General features: G+C 37.5%; 1 protein-coding gene across 1 annotated transcript; it reads right to left on the bottom strand.

The window, feature by feature from the left end:
- Nucleotides 1-11,574: 11,574 nt before the first annotated feature.
- pcdh8 (protocadherin 8) lies at nt 11,575-19,300 on the bottom strand. Its single transcript, XM_038293395.1, has 4 exons — nt 16,790-19,300; nt 16,603-16,673; nt 16,253-16,386; nt 11,575-12,498 (listed from the first exon to the last, which is right to left on the bottom strand). Exons 1-4 carry the CDS (start codon nt 19,148-19,150, stop codon nt 12,167-12,169), a joined length of 2,898 nt encoding a protein of 965 aa, XP_038149323.1. The 5' UTR covers nt 19,151-19,300; the 3' UTR covers nt 11,575-12,166.
- Nucleotides 19,301-19,508: the final 208 nt, after the last annotated feature.

Below are 19,508 nucleotides of genomic sequence, written 5' to 3' on the forward strand. Positions count from 1 at the left end.
GTTCTGTAGCTGCCAAGGCCATATGGATATTTAGTGTTCAACACAAATACTACTACTGCTTTACAGTTTTCCTAAGTAATTACTGTGCTTTGTCCATGGTTATAGTTCTATAATTGAGGAAGGATAAAAAAAAATCCCTGTGGGACTCAACCATTTTAACCCTCATGTCTCTGGCTATTTTTATTTATTTATTTTTTATATATATTTTTTTTTTGGTTTAATTGTATAAAGATTCTTGTCACGCTGCATTATGGTGTGCAGGCCTGTGTAGGCCAGCATACTGTATCTATTATGGATATTTTTGATGGTCCAGATATTTTTACATGAGCACAGAATCTCTCCCTCCTCTGGCATTGTGCCAATGTCTCCTTTGTGGCAATGTCATTGTTGCCGCAAAGGAGACGGATGACAGATCTTTTTACGTACCAGTTTGTACCTGACCAAAAAAAAGACTCAAAAACTGCTGACGCAGTTGAGTTTTCAGTTTGGTTAATTGCTCCAGATGTGGTAAATGTTTACATTTGTATATACTCCAACCACAGTTTTGCAACATTTGGTCGTTACAACATAATCTACATATGAAGGAAGGCACATGTGCAAAAAAAAAGAAAAAAAAAAAAAGGTTTGTACACACTGTTTGCTGAATTTGTAAATAAAAATTACTTTGCACCTTCAATTGGATATTTGCTCTGCCAGTACAAACGACTTTGCACCTATTTTAAGACATGCAAACCTTCTGAAGATCAGGCCCTGCATATCTTATGCAGGGCCTGCTTCTGAGTTTGAGTAAAACAGAATTTATGTTAAAAAAAAATTACAACAAAAAATTTTACCATCTGCAGCAAAGATAAGAGGACTAACTGATGTTTAGGGATTTTTATTCACCATGGTTTTTTATACTGAGCACATCAGCGTTCATGGTGTTCTTATAAATATTTAATGAGAGAGGGTGTTAATAGCACAAAAAGCAGTCTTAAAATAGGACTTCATATTGTTTTTAATGTGAAGTTTGATTTTGCAGGAGAATGGAGTGGTTTTAAAGATTGCTTTTGTGGGTTTTTTTATGTATGTAAAGTTCAGAAAATTTGAGTTTTCAGGTGAAATGTGTAAACGTTCAAAGAAAAACTCTTAAGTGGAAAAAATAAGTCTTGCTGTTCCCTTAAAGCCATACAACAGATATGCAACTGAAACATGAATAATTTCTTATACAGATCTATCGATCTATATATCAGAATAGTTTAATGAATAACTCTGAAATAAGTTTTGTTCGGCTTATTTTGATTTACTTCTGTAAAATACATTTCCCATTGGCCAGTATCACCCATTGAACTTTAGCCGAAATATCTTACCCACATACAGTATGTTATACTATTTGTAGAGTACCAGGTACTGGGAGAGGCACCAAAAAATTGAACATCAGGAAATCACATTGCAGGATTTTTTAAGAATTTATTTTTAAATCATGGTGGAAAATAAGTCAACCACAAACCAGCAGCATTTCTTGCTCTCACAGACCTGCAACTTCTTCCTTAAGAAGCTCTTTTATCTTCAACTCGTTACCTGTATTATTGGTACCTGTTTGAACCAGTTATCTGTATTAAAGACACCTGTCCACAGCCTCAAACAGTCACTCCAAACTCAAATACGGCCAAGACCAAAGAGCTGTCGAAAGAAACCAGGAAGAAAATTGTAGACCTGCTCCAGGCTGGGAAGAGCTAATCTACAATAGGCAAGCAGCTTGGTATAAAAAAAAAATGTGGGAGAAATTGTAAGAAAATAGAAGACCACTGATAATCTCCCTCAATCTGGGGCTCCACACAAGTTCTCATCCCATGGGGTCAAAATGATAATGAGTACGGTGAGCAAAAATCCCAGAACTACACAGAGGGACAAGATGAATAAGCTGCAGAGAGCTGGGAACTAAGTAACAAAGGCCATCTTAAGTAACACACAACACCGAGAGGGACTCAAATCCTGCAGTGCCTGACGTGTCCCCCTGCTCAATCCAGTACATACCCAGGCCCACCTGAAGTTTGCCAGAGAGCATATGGATGATCCAGAAGAGTGTCGGGAGAATATCATGTGGTCAGATGAAACCAAAATAGAACTTTTTGGTAAAAATCCAACTCGTCGTGTTTGGAAGAAGAAGAATGCAGAGTTGCATCCAAAGAATACCATACCTACTGTGAAGCATGGGTGAGGAAACATCATGCTTTGGGTTATTTTTCTGTAAAGGGGACAGGAAAACTTATCTGTGTTGAGGGAAGAATGAACAGGGGCATGTATCATGAGATTTTAAGCCAAAACCTCCTTCCATCAGTGAGAGCCTTGAAGATTAAACGTGGCTGGATCTTAAAGCATGTCAATGATCCCAAGCACACTGCCCGATGAACGAATGAGTGGCTACGTAAAAAGCATTTCACAATTCTGGACTGGTGTAGCCAGTCTCCAGACCTCAACACCATGGAAAATTTGTGGAAGGAGATGAAAGTCCGTGTTGCCCAGAAACAGCCCCGAAACATCACTGCTCTAGAGGAGATCTGCATCGAGGAATGAGCCAAAATACCAGCTACAATGTCTGCAAACCCGGTGAAGATTTACAGGAAACGTCTGACATCTGTCATTGATAACAAAAGGTAAAGTTATTTTACAAAGTATTGATTTGAACTTTAGGTATTGACCAAATACTTATTTTCCACCCCACCCCCCACACCCACACACACACACCCACACACACCCACACCCACACACCCACACACACACACACACACACACACACACCCACCCAATTTTTCAACGTTTAACTGCTGTGGTTCGTTTGAGTCATTTATGAGTAGGTAAGCATTGCTGCTATTATCGTTTTCCTCACCTTGTCCTCACTCATCTAGAATCCTTGCAACCACATGAATGTATGGTGAGATAATGGTGTATATGAGTGTTTTAAAATCAAAGCAAAGATTTTCATGTGACAAAGTTTGTATAACAAAATAAATCCGCTACAATATATTAACTGTGGAGAGGTATAGGAACAGGGATCAGGGAATGGGGCTGTTAAATGGAGTCCTCTGATTTGTGCGGGTGTGCGGGAGTGCGGGTGATGGCTGAAAGTCATGAAGTTTTGGCTACACCCACAGAGACCCCTTTTAGTCTCTGACCATCTAATACGACTGGCTTTCTGTGCACAAAGGCTTTATACACAAGCTTAAGGAAGATCAGGTTGAGATCTGCCCCCCCAAGGGGAGGAAGAGGTGATTGGCTGTATGCATCCTTGGTGTTGGTAAACAATAAGTTCCACGTTTTATTTTCTCTGGTTCAGCAAGTAGCACACAGTGTCAAAGAAGGGAAGAGTGGAGGACATTGGAAAGAATCCCCAGAGATATAAAAAATATCTGGGCATACTGTGATTGCATTCCACTGGCTAGTTTGTGCAGGACATCACAGTCTGTTGCAGCATTAACAGAAAGGGAAGCGCATACTCCACTATTGTAACACTGGTAGACCACAAGACACTTGAATTGTAAGGCAAATGGACTTTTGATCAGATTTTTGAGGACTTTTCAACACATATCCAGGAGTCTTTGTCAATTCTGTTGGCTTGCACCAAAGCTATCTGTGGTTGGGTCTGTGATGTATTTAAGCAGCATTGAAATCCATCATTCTAAGTACATTTAAAGTTAGATGCAAATCAAATAGCCACTCCTTGTTGTTTTGGAATTAATAAAAGATAAGAAATAATAGAATGACTCACGATTGAGTAGAAGAAGACTGGTCGTGTTACACTGGAAGGTTATAGGAAATACCTTTAGTTCCTCACAGTCAATGCCGTTTGTGAGCACAAGGTCCAAAGTATGAAGATAAGCATGGCTGGGTTTCTGCACATTTTGAACAGAGCCAATGGAGACTAACAACGCAAATCAAATGCTATTATTCACAGGAATTATAAATTTTTGAATTTTTTTTCAAAAATTTGTAGAAATTTAAAAAGCTGAGATGCACATATTTCTATTAAAAAAGTCAAGCACAACTTGGGGACCTTTGCATGCCTACAGTAGCAACCCGATTCTGTAGATTAGCTCTTTTAAGCCTTGGGTAGGATTTGGCGGTTAGTTTGTACATGGATGGATCTATTAATGTACAAACTAATTAGCATGTATGTAAGCCTTCAACAGATTAGATATTTTTGTCATGTGAAGCCTTAAGAGGCTTTTTAATTTATTTATTTTTATGGCCTTTATCACAGAGGTAGCAACAGGTTGTGTTTCCTCTGTGTTCATGTCATATTTCCTTGTTAAAAGTTAGATAAAAGCAATTCATTCTGAATGCAAGCCCAGTGGAGATTTGAGCTCATGTCCTATTTTATCATTAAATTCTAACAAGGAATGCTAATTACACCCCCACCCTTCCACATAACCACTCAAACACACACCCCCACACACACACCACCCCCAATTTTATTGAAGTTAAGGTGCGAATCTCAGCTTGTTTCCAGTGTGTGTTTGGGTCTTATTCTTGGGTTTGTTAGAAGTAAAGATGAAACAGCTGTATGTGGAGTTCGTGACGTGGATTACTCGCAGATGTGCTTCAGTTGAAAATGAACACTTGAAAGATCTGATTGCTGCAACCTCTTTAGCACATACTTGTCTTTTGTTTGTTCATCAGCCTGCAGTGTAGAGCATGCTTTGCTCTCCAGATGTTGCAATATCAGAGAGATATAAATAATTTGACCCCCCATACAAAATAGAAATAAAAAAAAAGGGGGGGGGGGTCACATAAATAGGAGAGCAGTGTTATTGGGTGAACACCTCACAGCTAGAGCACATCTCAAAAGAAAAAGGTTTGTCACCACTGATATATTATATTTCCTCTGCGTGATGTGACTGTTCAAAACAAGCTCTTTGTGAGACTTCACTCTGACTCCATTAAAAACTGTGGTTCTGTAAAAGCACAGCAAGAACCAGTGAATAAGGCTGCCCTCTATTTTGCTGAGAGAAAGATCTCTGGGTTCCTGCAATTTTGTCCTTACAGTACACACAAAAATCTATTATTTTATTTTATCTACCTTTTATTTCAGCTGTATTAAAAAAAAAACTGTGGTGTACAATTGCAAATGTTGTTTTGGACTCAGCTCTAATTTCCAATGGCTTCTTTCAATAGCTTGTTGTTTCCCCCTAGTGGTATAAAGCCTAAAACATGAACTTCATAGGATAAACATACTGCAGAGCCTGCAGATTAATTAGCCTGTTATCTGTTCCTAAATTACTATAGTCAACTCCATAACATGTTGCAAGACACTACACACATGGAATGATAAATTATTCTGTCTAATTGTCCCAGACAGTTTTATTTCAATTCTGAGGCTTAAATGTTTAGCAAATTATTAGCAAATTTTGCTTGTATTCTATCATATTCAAATATATATAAATTCTAAAGAAAAAGGCCACACTTTTAAAAGTAATTAAAAGTAATGATGTAAAACCATACACATCTCAGTTGTATATATTCTCTTCCCCATCATATCTTTTAAAATCTATCTTGTTTAATTTATTTTAACCCTGCCAGTTGACAGGGATAAAATTAACAGAAAATCAAACATAAACTAAATAAAACCCTAGTTCTGTTGAAGGAAGAGAAATAATGGCTCAAATACAAGACTCATAACATCCAAACAGTAACCTTTTAATACTTTCCAAGGTCAGTTCTCAAAAACCCAATTAAAGCAAAAGTATCTACAGTAATACAGAGGGAGAGACAAATCCAATGTACAAATAGGTAAGAAAAAAATCGCAAAGGTGAGGTTAAAATAAACAATGGAAAGTTTGAAACAAGGGATGAAGACAAACCAGCTTAGGAAAGCTGCAAAGGGTAAGAATTAAATAGACAAACAAGCAAAGGAAGATGCTGAGACACAAGTGGCAGAGGTTTAGTTAGATGAACAAAGAACACTTAAACCAAAGTGGAAGTGCGTTAGCAGTCGACGTGATAAGTGCTGTCCGAATAGTGCTGGCAATATAAAGGAGGTGAGAAGGGGAAATAGATTGCTTCTTATCGATAGTCAATCTTGCATAAGGACCTCTTGACATTCGCTGCAGATAGGAGCCATACAGTTGCCCACAATACTTGCTAGAATGCATAGACATAACCAACTTTAGTTTAAAAATAAAATAAAATATTTCTTCACATATACTTAAGAGTGACACATGCAAATATACAGATCTTCATATGTTTTGAGTTTTATAATTTGTTTGTTTGCTACATTTGTGTAACATCTGTTACACAAATCTAGTACTGGTTTTAACTCACATCCTCCATGTGTGTTTCCATTCTGTAATCAAGTCTGTAAAGCAGCAGACTCTCCCGTTTAGACACAGCAGAGTGAAGTTCCTTTTCTACCCATGATTCTGTTCTGTTCCTACTGTTGACCCAATGTAAGGTGAAGGAATAAAACCGAGAAACACGGGGTAGGACATACAATTTGCCCAATTTAGAATCAGTCTGATATGAGGAAGTAAAGCTGTCTGAAACAAGACAGGAAAATTGGTGAACAAAGTTAAAAAGAACGAGAAATAGAGCAAATTCTTATAGAGTTAAGAAACAGAACTGAAAGAGCATAAAAAAACAACATTGATCTGAAATTAACTATAATATGTAAATTTAAGAAACAATGAAAAAATTGCTCAGTGTAACATCTTTTGCCCTTTTGGCACCCGCATCGCAATGCGGCCCTGGGCAAGGAGCCATATTGCACATTCTAGAAATATGTACTTTATACCACAGTATGCCATGGACAGTTACTTTTTTAGTATATATATATATATATATATATATATATATATATATATATATATATATATATATATATATATATATATATATATATATATATATATATATATATATATATATATATATATATATATATATATATATATATATATATATATATATATATATATATATGTCTTCAGCCGCTGAATGGTTGCATCCTATGACATTTATTTTGTATATTGCACAATCACCGTATGTTAAACTTGTTTGTTCTAGTTAACAAACTAGTTAAAACTGAATCTGCTTGAAAGCTAAAACATAAATGTTTTAACTTTGATACAACGTTACTGTCTGTTAAGCTAACTATAGCTATAACCAGCAGGCAGTTTTCTGTGATGCAGTAAATGCATTTTAAAGTAAAAACCAGCCTCAAACAAAAAATATTGGCTTTATCCATGTCCAGACTACAAAAACATTTCTTGTGAAAACAAAACCACAAACACCTGTATTCCAAAAGACAGCATTCTAGGTTTGTGCTTGATATCCTTTAGTTTAGTGCATCGTATGGATTAGACGTAAAATATAAAGTGGTGTCTATGAACTAATTTGATTTCCCAAGTCTACAGGAATATGATAACACAGCAGACTAAAATGAAATACTAGATATGGGAGATGTTTCCTTTGTGGCATACTGTATTCACTGAAGGAAATTACAGTGGGATGAGAGAAACCTTTTTGATAGCATCCTATAATTAAGTCCAAATTGTTGCTTTTGTCTGTGTCCAAACCCACTCCATGTCTCTTGTGTATAAACCAGCAGACACCACTGGCATGAGCAAACTCGTTCTCTTTAAACCTAGCAATAATGACACAGCTGACATCTTAATGGTAAATGAGCATAAACAAAGCCTCAGCTTCAAGAGAAACTGTCAAGTAAAAAACAAATGCTGTTATTCTTCATTGCAAGCCCCACAATCCAACGCATCCAAAAGTCAATATTCACACTTGGCAGCTCCGACAAAGATGAAGACGAGGTGCGAGAGTACAAAACATGGTGCCTTGTAGAGCAGGCCTAAAGTGCCACATGCCATCAATGCAGAAAAGCTCCATCTTGCTGGAAATTTGCCTCAAAGTTGAGATGCTAAAAGGCCTTAAAAATATATATATCGTAGTCATATATTTTGCTATTTGACAAAAAAAAATTAACACAACAGGAGCCAAAGCAGAGAGGCAAAACGATCTGACTCAGTTGTTAATAGAGCAACTGTAGCGATGGGGGTGAGGTCTGTGTACAGTGACTGTAGCTCAAATCTAATTATATAACTTTTCAATATTTTCTCATAGAACAACTACAAACTTATTATATTTGCATGTAATAGTTTAACTAAAAACTGTGTGTAATATTTATGTTAAAGGGCAATAACAAATGAATTTTGGGTAAATATTTCCAATAAAAATTCTCAATGACTTGCAGAACGAATCTTTATTGCAATTACAGCTGCTAGAATTTTGTGGTACATCTCTGCCAGTGTTGCACATCTGTAGAGTAAAATGTTCTGACATTTCTTTTCAAAATTACTCGAGATCTTTTAAACTGGATAGAGCACTTCTATCTAATTTGATTACAGCTTCTCAGTTTCTTTGTTTGTACTTAGTTTAAGCAAATGTAGCACAAACAGACGCTTTAATCCTAACTGTTTCTCTGGATTTTCTTTCTTCCAGAATGGCCCTTTATATGGTCAATTCACCTCCCCATCCACTCTATATGGCTTCCCAGTCCCTGCTGATGGAAAACATGTCTCTAAAGCATGATTCCACTGCCATCATTTGGCAGTTTGGCCCTACCAGCTTTAGGGTAAACCTTTAGCTATCATCTTTTTACTAATAAGAAAAAAAGTTTCAGAATACATGGAATACAGAATACATGAAGTCAATTATCAAGTCTTGCCATAAATTGTTGGTTGATATTTCTCCCCAGTTTTACTCTTTTTCTGCTGGAGATTAACACCCTAGTGTTGATGCCACAACCATGTTTTCCTTTGAGTTTAGCTCATTGTGCAGTGTCAAGTTTCTGCAAAAAACTATCTTACCAGTGTGCTTTATTCCAAAATGTTTACTGTTTTTCCATCATGGCTTGTGGCAAAATACAAAATCTTTCCTTCTGCCAATCGTTTTAAGTTGATGGAGTGAACATCTAATGGTTTCTCGCACCTGAGCCACAGATATCTGCTGCTCTTCCAAAGTTTCATTTGAACTCCTGATTAATGCTCTTCTCATAGAGTCTACATTTACACCATGTTTTGCAGGTGCCCCATTTGCCCTCCATTCTTGGATGATGGGTTAGATAATACTATGTGACATAATTTGATCCTGCTTTTAACCTCACAGGTTAAAGTAAATAATGAGATAAAGTGAGTCGCTTACAGTGATTTTGTCATACAAAGTGGGATGGACTACGACATTTCATTTAGGTATATCAAAATAAAAGAGAGTAATTCCCACAAAAATGTCTTCAATATTTGCTTTTATTTTCATTTGAAGCACACATATCCCTTTACTTCCTGTCCATAATTCTATTTGACTTATTACAAAAAATAAAAATAAAAATCAATACTCTCAGGTTTTGTGGCTTTAATATGATAAAATCTGAAATAGAAGAGCCAATACTTTAAATGCACGGTAACCTGTGGGGATTTAAAATGAGGGAAAGCTGCTTCTGGACACTGATAGAAAGTCAATTTGAAAATAAAGTGGACACACATTTCACCCCAAACCGTGCAAATGAATATACCTCTTGGCATAAATTGTCAGGTCAGTGCACAACTTGTTTGACCTACAAGATGAATATAAAGCAATGACAGAGAGAGCCATATTGTATTGATTGATAAATGCATTTTCCCTCTGTGTACAATTGGCTATCTGTCAGAGCTGTGAACATCACCAGGAGCACAAATATGACCTTCTACCTTATTGCTTGCCTTTTTTGTTCTGCGTGGCCTTGAATCCTCAAGTTTATATCTTTGCAATTTTCAAAACTGTGGCAACTCTGAAGAATGGAAGCTCTGAATACTGAGAGAGTGGTCAGGACAGCTTAGATATGGAATTAGTTTTATTCATGAGGAACATTGTAATATATGAGAACTCTGGTGCTGTACGGTTATGTAAAAGGTGTCTAATTCACTCCATTTTGGCTTTTATCACAGCTATCAAAAGCTTAAAAAGCAAGTATTTATGATCATGCAAATGAGGGTAGCTCTTAGCCTACATTTTGTGCAGAGGGGAAAAAAATAAATAAAAAAATGGTTAAGACTTCTGAGTCCACTAATATGTCCTCTTTTGCCAAAGATTTAGAGTCTATTAATTCTCCTATAATGACTCTTCTTTACCAGCCTGTTTAGTAATTTGTAACAGCTTCCTTCTCTAACCCTTTTTGTTCCCATAAATCAAGCTCTCATTTGAAATGACTTTGAAAACAACAAGGGCAGAATAATGCAATGACATGGTTGTTTATGAACAGATGATTGTCAGCAGGTATAAAATAGTGTTTGAAGTGCAAATGTTATATTTGAAAATGTTGATAAAAACAATATCGTAAAGCAGGCTTGTTCGTTTGAAGTTGCTGATAAAAAATCACAAACTTCCCCATGGACATAGTCTCTCATGATTGAAATTTTTGACTGATGTTTTTCCTCCCTAACTTATTTGCAAACTCTCTTTTTTATTCACACTGAGTTTGAGTCCTAAATTTACCTTTATTTGTTGCCAATATTTATATGCATTTTGAGATGCATATAAATGGAATTAGATGGAATTAGATTAAGCTGTTGTCTCCATAAATCCTTCCATCCATCCAGTCTGTTTCTTGCATATATAATATTTATACTTAAAAATATATTTAAAAGATATCTCTGGTGCTTTGACATGAAAACTGTGCAAGAACTGTTTATTCTGTTTAAAAAAGTATTTATTTATTTATTTTTACAAAAAATAACAGCAGCATTCCTAAATGTCTGACCCGTATTCACAATCCAGCGTGTTGCTTTGCCGGCAGGGTTGGATATAGATTTTAAAACTCATCTACGTCTCATCGATAAATCATTTAGGCCCAGAAACAGCTCGCACTAGCCCTGCACGTTCACGGTTGAATTAAACGAGCAAATAGTAACCAGCTCTAGGAAACCTAATAGTAAAGCACAGCAAGCAGATGTCTTGTAGGTGTCAGAAGATTCAAAGAGTTGAATAAAAAATTACATTTCACTTTGTACATGTGTATTTTTTTCTGAGCAAAGGCAGAGGAATTCATTAAAAGGCTCAACCCTCACAGCAACAGCTGACAGGCAAGAATTTGTCAGACAGCCTAATACATGGTGCGGTGCTGTGTACAGTGATGAAAATTATTTTAGAGAACAGGCGTTGATTTGACAGCACCCCAGCAAGATTTTTTTTTTTTTTTTTTTAGTATAATGCATTTTCACTTTTTTATTTTCCACAGGAGTACAAGCTGCTATTTTGCTCATTTGCATGCCAAAAAACCCAAATGGAACAACCTTGCACTCTTCAAAGTAAGTCTCCCAGGAAATGGAGGAGAGCATTGGGTTGCACATCTTATCAGAGGTGGCTACATTTTTCCTCATGTTGATCCAAATCTGGGGGAGCTCTGCATATTTACAAGACAAATTCATGCAAGCAAGGCACTCCCTATTAATATCACACCTTGCAAGCTTTATCTTCATTAATTGACAGGATTCTTTGTCAAATATATTTGATTATAATAAACATCATAGTATTCAAGAAAACTGCTTCACTTGCTTTTTTTTTATAAATTCAAATAATTTATTTTACAAAGACAACAGGAAAAACAGAATGACAGAAATCTGTGTATTGAAAATCAAATAATGTAATACGAGGAAATGAAAGAGGTGCACCAATCAATCAAACAAGGAGAGGAAATGGCAAATATCCCCATGAGCCAGATACTGACAAATGTTTTTTCTCTGTTTATTAAATGCTTCAAAATTAAAATATCCTTTCTGTTATACATCCCATAAACCAACATCATGTAAGTTTGGTTTGATTAGGTTTAAAAAGCTTTAATCCATGAATTTGGATGAAACTGAAACTCCTTTTTTTCTGTTTTTAATGTATATCTATTTTTATACACAATAAATGAAGTATGTTTTTTTTCTCTTTCATGTGTAGTATTTTATAGGAAAAAGGAGAAAAGGTCAAAATTGAAAAAAGGAAGGCCAAATGAGAGCAGGAAAAGCCTGATCAGTGCATATCCAATATCAATCTATCATATGTTAATTTTCTCCATGAACAAATATGTACATCCATTAATTTATACTATAATACAGACTTCTACATCTTTACACAAAAAAAGATTACCTGCACATTTTTGTTAAAAGATAGTTGCAACTTCGGATTCTGTAGCAACCGTTACAATGTGTGGAATCTCCTTGTGGGCCGTGGCCCGACCTTCAACAACTTCATGCAGTTGTTGGGGAAAGTATGAAGGAAGCGTCCCAGATCTGGAAAATGTTTGCATGCTGCTTCTTGGTTTTGGTTGGTTTGTGCTGTATCCACAGTCCTTCCTAATGCTGTGAGGATTACTGAAAACAGGCATGGGAGACAGACCTATGGAGTAGGCATTTTCTCTGGGGTTTCTGTAGCCCCTTTGTGGGATCACACAGTAAGCACTTTGGCAGTCCCTAGATAGGCTATTGCCAGCACCTGAAACAAAGTGAGACAAAGCAAATCCAGATTATAACAAGTGCAGATTGTAAGTACAGTAACCAATGCTAACTATTTATAGTAATGTGCTGACTTTTGTGTTTTAAGCTAGTGTTTTGGCAATTCTTAAAATAACTTTTGTTATTATGTAGGTAAAAGGTTTACCTTTACTGTTATTATATAAAATAAATATCATTATTTCTAACATGTAAGGCTGACATGATTGATCAGATTAATCTGTTATTGAAATAGTTATCAACCAATTTTGTTATTGAAATCGAATTGTAAGCAAGGCTTATGGTAATTAAACAGTAATTAAGAAATGTAACATTTATAACTATAGAATATATATACAATCTTTCCATTAAAGCTTAAATTGTTTCTTTATTTACATATTTCTCTATGTGGTATATATTTACATGTTCTACTATTTGCAATTGATTTGAAATGTACAGTAAAGGATTTTTTTTCTACATTCATGGTGTTTGTTCATTTAGGATACCAACTTACTAAAAATATCTCTTTTTAGATCAAACAAAAAATAATCGTTAGAGTAACCGATTATTAAACAATTGATAGGTGCAGCCTTATTCAAATATTTAAACATTTATACATCCATTTTCCATCATGTTTATCCCTGCTGGGGTTGCAAGACAGCTTATCTCCAGCTGTTAATGGGCAAAAGTCAGGGTACAACTTTGACAGTTCGTCAGTCTAGCTGTTCACTGCGCAGACCATTTAAAGTAAAAAATATATATATATATTTCATTGATTTGTATTTAGTTGATTGCCTATCTTTTTAACTACTACATCACAACATTAGCCTTTAACATTTTTAAATGGGGAAAAGAAACTGTGATAAAGGTGAATTCCAAACCTTAGTGTCTGGTTAAAACATAGAATAAATTCAGGTTAATATCTCAAATCCTAATTTGCTTTCTAGGGATTTTATTTGATAGGCCAATACAACCTTGCGGAAAACTCGGATGGAAAAAGACAATAAAGCATTTCATTCAATTTATTATTTCAAATAAAATATATATCTGAGAAATGTGGCAGGATTTTTATTTCAAATTCAGCACTCCTAAGAAAATGTTTTCATGATGCTATGTTAAGGTTGCATTTTAAGTTACTCTCCATATACAGTGTTTTGCATATTAAAAAAAAGCTGTATTGACCGAGCATAAACCAATGGCTGCAACAGATGTTATCTGTCCTCCCTCTGGAAAAAATCATGTATATATTAAAGGACAAACAGGACCTGTTTGACCGCAGTTTCCAAAGACTATTTATTGGAAGACAAATCCTGTCAACTTTAATTTTTATTATAAGAGGCGAAGTATGAAATGTGATCAGTTGCATTGGAATAAATGTTGTATGAGGCAGTTTGTTGTTTGTATTTTATTTTGACTTGAACAGTAACGTAAATATTGCTGTGATTACATTCTGTATATTGTTCAAGATGTTTGTTTAAATTGTTAAAATTTAAAGAAATATATTTTGGAAAAAAAAAAAAAAGCTGTATTCATTCGTAGGTATCAATGTAAAGAGCGGGAAAATATGCCAATGACTTTTATTTGTATAAGAGAAAAGTATGTTTCATTTATTTCCCTCTTCCCAAATAGCCACAACTCTGTGTTGGCATCAGACAAGACCCCAACACAATTGTTGAATTTTGTTAGGTTGGTAACTCTAAAAAAAAAAGCATTTTTAATCAATGTGGATAGTTTTACAAGGCCTGTAAAAGGATTTTAAAAAGTTGCCAAAGGCTTAGCTCTATATACAGGTGCTGGTCATAAAATTAGAATATCATGAAAAAGTAGATTGATTTCAGTAATTCCATTTAAAAAGTGAAACTTGTATATTATATTCATACATTACATACAAACTCATATATTTCAGATGTTTATTTTGTTTAATTTTGATGATTACAAATGACAACAAATGAAAATCTCAAATTCCTCATATCAGAAAATTAGAATATTACTGAAGACCAATAAAAACAAAGGATTTATAGAAATGTTGGCCAACTGAAAAGTATGAACATGAAAAGTATGAGCATGTACAGCACTCAGTATTTAGTTGGGCCTCCTTTGGCCTGTATTACTGCAGCAATGCGGCGTGGCATGGAGTCGATCAGTCTGTGGCACTGCTCAGGTGTTATGATAGCCCAGGTTGCTTTAATAGTGGCTTTTAGCTCTTCTGAATTGTTGGGTCTGGTGTATTGCATCTTCTTCTTCACAATACCCCATAGATTTTCTATGGGGTTAAGGTCAGGAGAGTTTGCTGGCCAATTAAGAACAGGGATACCATGGTCCTTCAACCAGGTACTGGTAGCTTTGGCACTGTGTGCAGGTGCCAAGTCCTGTTGGAAAATGAAATCTGCATCTCCAAAAAGTTGGTCAGCTGCAGGAAGCATGAAGTGCTCTAAAACTTCCTGGTATGTGGCTGCGTTGACCCTGGACCTCAGAAAACACAATGGACCAACACCAGCAGATGTCATGGCACCCCAAACCATCACTGACTGTGGAAACTTTACACTGGACTTCAAGCAACGTGGATGAAGTGCCTCTCTTCTTTTCCTCCAGACTCTGGGACCTTGATTTCCAAAGGAAATGCAAAATTTACTTTCATCAGAGAACATGACTTTGGACCACTCACCAGCAGTCCAGTCCTGTTTCTCTTTAGCCCAGGCAAGACGCTTCTGACGCTGTCTGTGGTTCAAGAGTGGCTTGACACAAGGAATGCGACAGCAGAAACCCATGTCTTTCATACGTCTGTGTGTGGTGGTTCTTGAAGCACTCACTCCAGCTGCAGTCCACTCTTTGTGAATCTCCCCCACATTTTTGAAGGGGTTTTGTTTCACAATCCTCTCCAGGGTGCGGTTATCTCTCTTGCTTGTACACTTTTTTCGACCACATCTTTTCCTTCCCTTCGCCTCTCTATTAATGTGCTTGGACACTGAGCTCTGTGAACAGCCAGCCTCTTTAGCGATGACCTTTTGTGTCTTGCCCTCCTTGTGCAAGGTGTCGATGGTCGTCTTTTGGACAACTGTCAAGTCAGCAGTCTTCCCCATGATTGTGTAGCCTATAGAACTAGACTGAAAGACCATTTAAAGGCTTTTGCAGGTGGTTTGAGTTAATTAGCTGATTAGAGTGTGGCACCAGGGGCCATCAATTTTGAACCTTTTCACAATATTCTAATTTTCTGATATGATGAATTTGAGATTTTCATTTGTTGTCATTTGTAATCATCAAAATTAAACAAAATAAACATCTGAAATATATGAGTTTGTATGTAATGTATGAATATAATATACAAGCTTCACTTTTTAAATGGAATTACTGAAATCAATCTACTTTTTCATGATATTCTAATTTTATGACCAGCACCTGTATATATATATATATATATATATATATATATATATATATATATATATATATATATAGAGCTAAGCTATATATATAACAATATAGAAACTAAGAACTCTTATCTAAGTTTTTTCAGAATGATAAAGGCAGAATGGACATTCTTTTACAACAACAAAACGACAACTATGAGGTAAAGTAAAATTAAGCAAACAAACCATGTACAGATTAAAATTGAATAGTATTTTATCTTATATAATATTACATAAAATAATAATTTGAAAAAAAAAGGCTACAACATTCAAAAATGTAAAAGTTATACATTTTACATAGTTTTTAATGTTAAAAAAAGTAACCTGGAATATGTAAAATTAAAAACTTACTTTTTAGTCTGGGTTGGAAGGTGCTGAAGTTCTTTTTGCCTCCATCTCCACTTATGTCAGAGTCACTGTCATTGAAGTCACTGTCCCCTTTGCCACTGTCCTTCACGCTCAGTTGGTCATTGTTGCTGAGGCCACTGCAATAAACAAAATACATAATGAGCCACAAGCACACTGCATTAGCCTTAATTATTGATGTATTTTTATATGCAAAATCTAGGTCTTCGCTGCCCGTCTAACCTCAATCTACAAACATGCCAACATCAATACACTGCATGCATGGATGATAAGTTAAATGTGGTTTCTTGTCAGCTGGGTTTTACCTCTAAAAAGTATATGAGAAAAGAAATTACCTCACTTGCAAGCAGTATCTGTCACCTTGCCACACAGACGTTGGCTGGAAATGCTTGGAGGGCAAGAAGATCTAAGAGAGCAAACAGTGACAGCGCAGAGCTTAGTTTCCATTTCTGGCACATAGATCAAGGCAACAACGTGAAGCTAAAAAGATGAAAAGTGCTGGAAAAACACTAAATGACTCACCTTCAAATCTGAGTCTCTGCTCCTCTCCTCATACAGGCAGGAATCATCCAGAGACAAAGATGTCCTCTCGTGGAAGAACCCCTGCTGGCCTGTGTAAATGTTTGGTTCTGTAGAGCTGAGCATGGAATGGGGCCTGCCGTTGAACAGGCCCTGGCGTGCTTCTCTTTTCCTGCCACGGTTTCTTCTCGCCCCCCGGCTTAGTTTGCACGTGAGAGTGACAGCCACAATTGCAATTATCAAGAATGCACAGCCCCCACTGAGGACAATGATGATGATTACTGAGCTATCAAGTGAGGAGCCTTTCTCTTCACTTGACCGTAGAACAATGACAACCTTGTCTTTAGGGGGTTCTGTATCTGAAACCACAAACCTAATAGTGGCGCTGCAAGAAAGAGGGGCTCTGCCATTGTCACTGGCTGTGATTTTTATTTCCAACACGTCCCCTATTTCAGCTGTCAGCCTTTGTTTCAAAGCAATCTCGCCTGTGTTTTTGTTCATGGTAAACAGGTTTGAGTCATCTTGCAGAATCTGGTAGAAGAGCTCACCATTCACCCCCTCATCCGCATCTTCAGCTACAACATGAAGGGCGAGATAGCCTGGGGGGGCGTTGTAGGGTAGAGTGATATCAGCAGAGTTATTCAGCAGGAGAGGTAAGGTGAAAAATGGATAGTTGTCATTCTGATCCACAACTCTGATCCGGATTGTTGAGGTGCTGGAGAGAGAGGGGGAGCCTCTGTCTTCTGCTTGGATAACCACCTCAATCTGCTGGAGGGTCTCATAATCAAAAGATCTTAATGAGTACAAGGAGCCTGAAAGCGAGTCTACAGAAACATAGGTGGACACTGGGGATCCTCCTGGTATCTCTGAGTCTAAAAGTTTGTAGGAAACTTTGGCATTCTTTCCCATGTCAGGATCTCTAGCAACAACAGTGGTAATATATGAACCAGGAATGTTATTCTCAATAACTGAAACTTCATACACAGACTTACTGAAAAGAGGGGGATTATCATTCTCATCTGTTACACTAATAGTATACTCTCTGACGGTTTTAAAAGGAGGACTTCCCAGATCTTCTGCCACAACAGTCAAATTATATTCTTGGATCTTCTCCCTATCCAGGGTAGCCGTGGTAACAATCATAAAGGTGTCTCCATAAGCCTGCTGCAGCCTGAAATGCTCGTGCCCAAGCAGGCTGACGCGCACGTACCCGTTGGAGCCCGAGTCTCTGTCCGAGGTGCTGATCAACGCCACGAAGCTCTCCGCGGCCGCAGCCTCTGTGATGTAGGCCACCCTATCGCTGCTCGAGGTCATCGGCTTGATGCTGATCTCCGGAGCGTTGTCGTTTACGTCTACGACCTCGATCATGACCGTGCAGGTGGAAGGAGCAGAGTTCTCACCCCGATCAGATGCTCTAATGCTCAGCTCGTAGGACTTCCTCTTCTCGAAGTCAACCTGCGCCTTTAGAGTCACATCTCCGGAGTAAGGGTCGATGTGGAAAGTTTGGGCCGCTTCCGGTGACAGCTCGTCGGGGAATGCATACACTACTTCACCGTTGATGCCCTGGTCCGGATCGAAGGCGTGCACTTTCAGCACTCGGTGCCCCAAAGGGGAGTCCTCGTTCAGCTCAACTTTGAGGGAGCTGTGCTCAAAAGTCGGACTGTTGTCGTTAAAGTCCAAAACTTGGATGTGCACGGTCATAGATCCGGACTTTGAAGGCGATCCTCCGTCAGACGCAGTCACCTGGATGGTATAAGAGTCCTCCACCTCCCTGTCCAGCTCACTCACCAGCACCAGCTCCGCAAACTTTACTCCGTCCTCAAATTCACGGACTTCCACAACAAAGTGGCTAGAGGGGGAAATGTTGTAGCTCTGTATGTAATTCTCACCAACATCCTCATCGAGAGCGATCTGAAGCGGAAATCTGGACTCCAGGGGAACGTTTTCAACTATTTCAAGTCTCGTTTCGTTCAGTGGGAAATAAGGAGAGTAATCGTTAATGTCTTTCACCTCGATCTCCACATGGATGAGCTGAAACTTCTCCCTGGAGTGTGCAACGATGTCGAAGGTGATGAAGCAGCGGGGTGACCTGGGGCAGAGCTGCTCCCGATCGATCACCTGCGCGACGCTCAGGAGTCCATCATTTTCCCGCATGTGGATCACTGAGTTGTTGCTCTCCTGCATAAAGCGAAAAGATGTGTCCGGGTCATCAACCGGATCAATCTTTAAATCTTGAGATAAATTGCCTATCTCCGTCCCGGGTGCATCCTCTTCATAGGTAAAATATCTGGTTGTAGTGCAGTTCACGGTAAACGCAAAAAAAGTTAAGAGAAGCCACACAAATGCGGTTTGGAAAAACGCCATGCTGACAAAATGCTCATCAAACAATGTAAGTGGGACTGAACTCCTATCTGATTCCACCTCAAAGTTTGCAGTGGGACTTTAAACTCCAGTGTATGCAAATAGCCCGCCCAGCTGACCAATGGCCTTCCAGTGGCACCAAAAGGAAAGGTTTGGCGCTACAACAAATTGCAGCTTATTGTTTAGGTACAAATGGCTCATTAAACAAACAGTTGGAGCACTCAATCGGGCAGACATCAGATTCCTTACATTAATCTGCACGTGTAATTAATTATCTAACTAAATTACTTGGGGGGACAGGATAATAAGAACACACGCCTCCGGAGGAGGGGACAGGTCTACCTGTTTTAAGCTTTAAAAG

The sequence above is a fragment of the Cyprinodon tularosa genome, unplaced genomic scaffold (assembly GCF_016077235.1).
Source record: "Cyprinodon tularosa strain WSP-4 unplaced genomic scaffold, ASM1607723v1 ctg326, whole genome shotgun sequence".
Lineage (NCBI taxonomy): Eukaryota > Metazoa > Chordata > Actinopteri > Cyprinodontiformes > Cyprinodontidae > Cyprinodon > Cyprinodon tularosa.

Excerpts from the sequence above, each read along its gene's own strand:
- pcdh8 (XM_038293395.1), bottom strand. The coding sequence starts at position 19,150 with ATGGCGTTTTTCCAAACCGCATTTGTGTGGCTTCTCTTAACTTTTTTT. Across the intron at positions 16,674-16,789 it reads GCAGAGACTCAGATTTGAAG|ATCTTCTTGCCCTCCAAGCA; the intron begins GTGAGTCATTTA and ends TTGCTCTCTTAG. Across the intron at positions 12,499-16,252 it reads CTTCCAACCCAGACTAAAAA|GTGCTGGCAATAGCCTATCT; the intron begins GTAAGTTTTTAA and ends ACTTTGTTTCAG.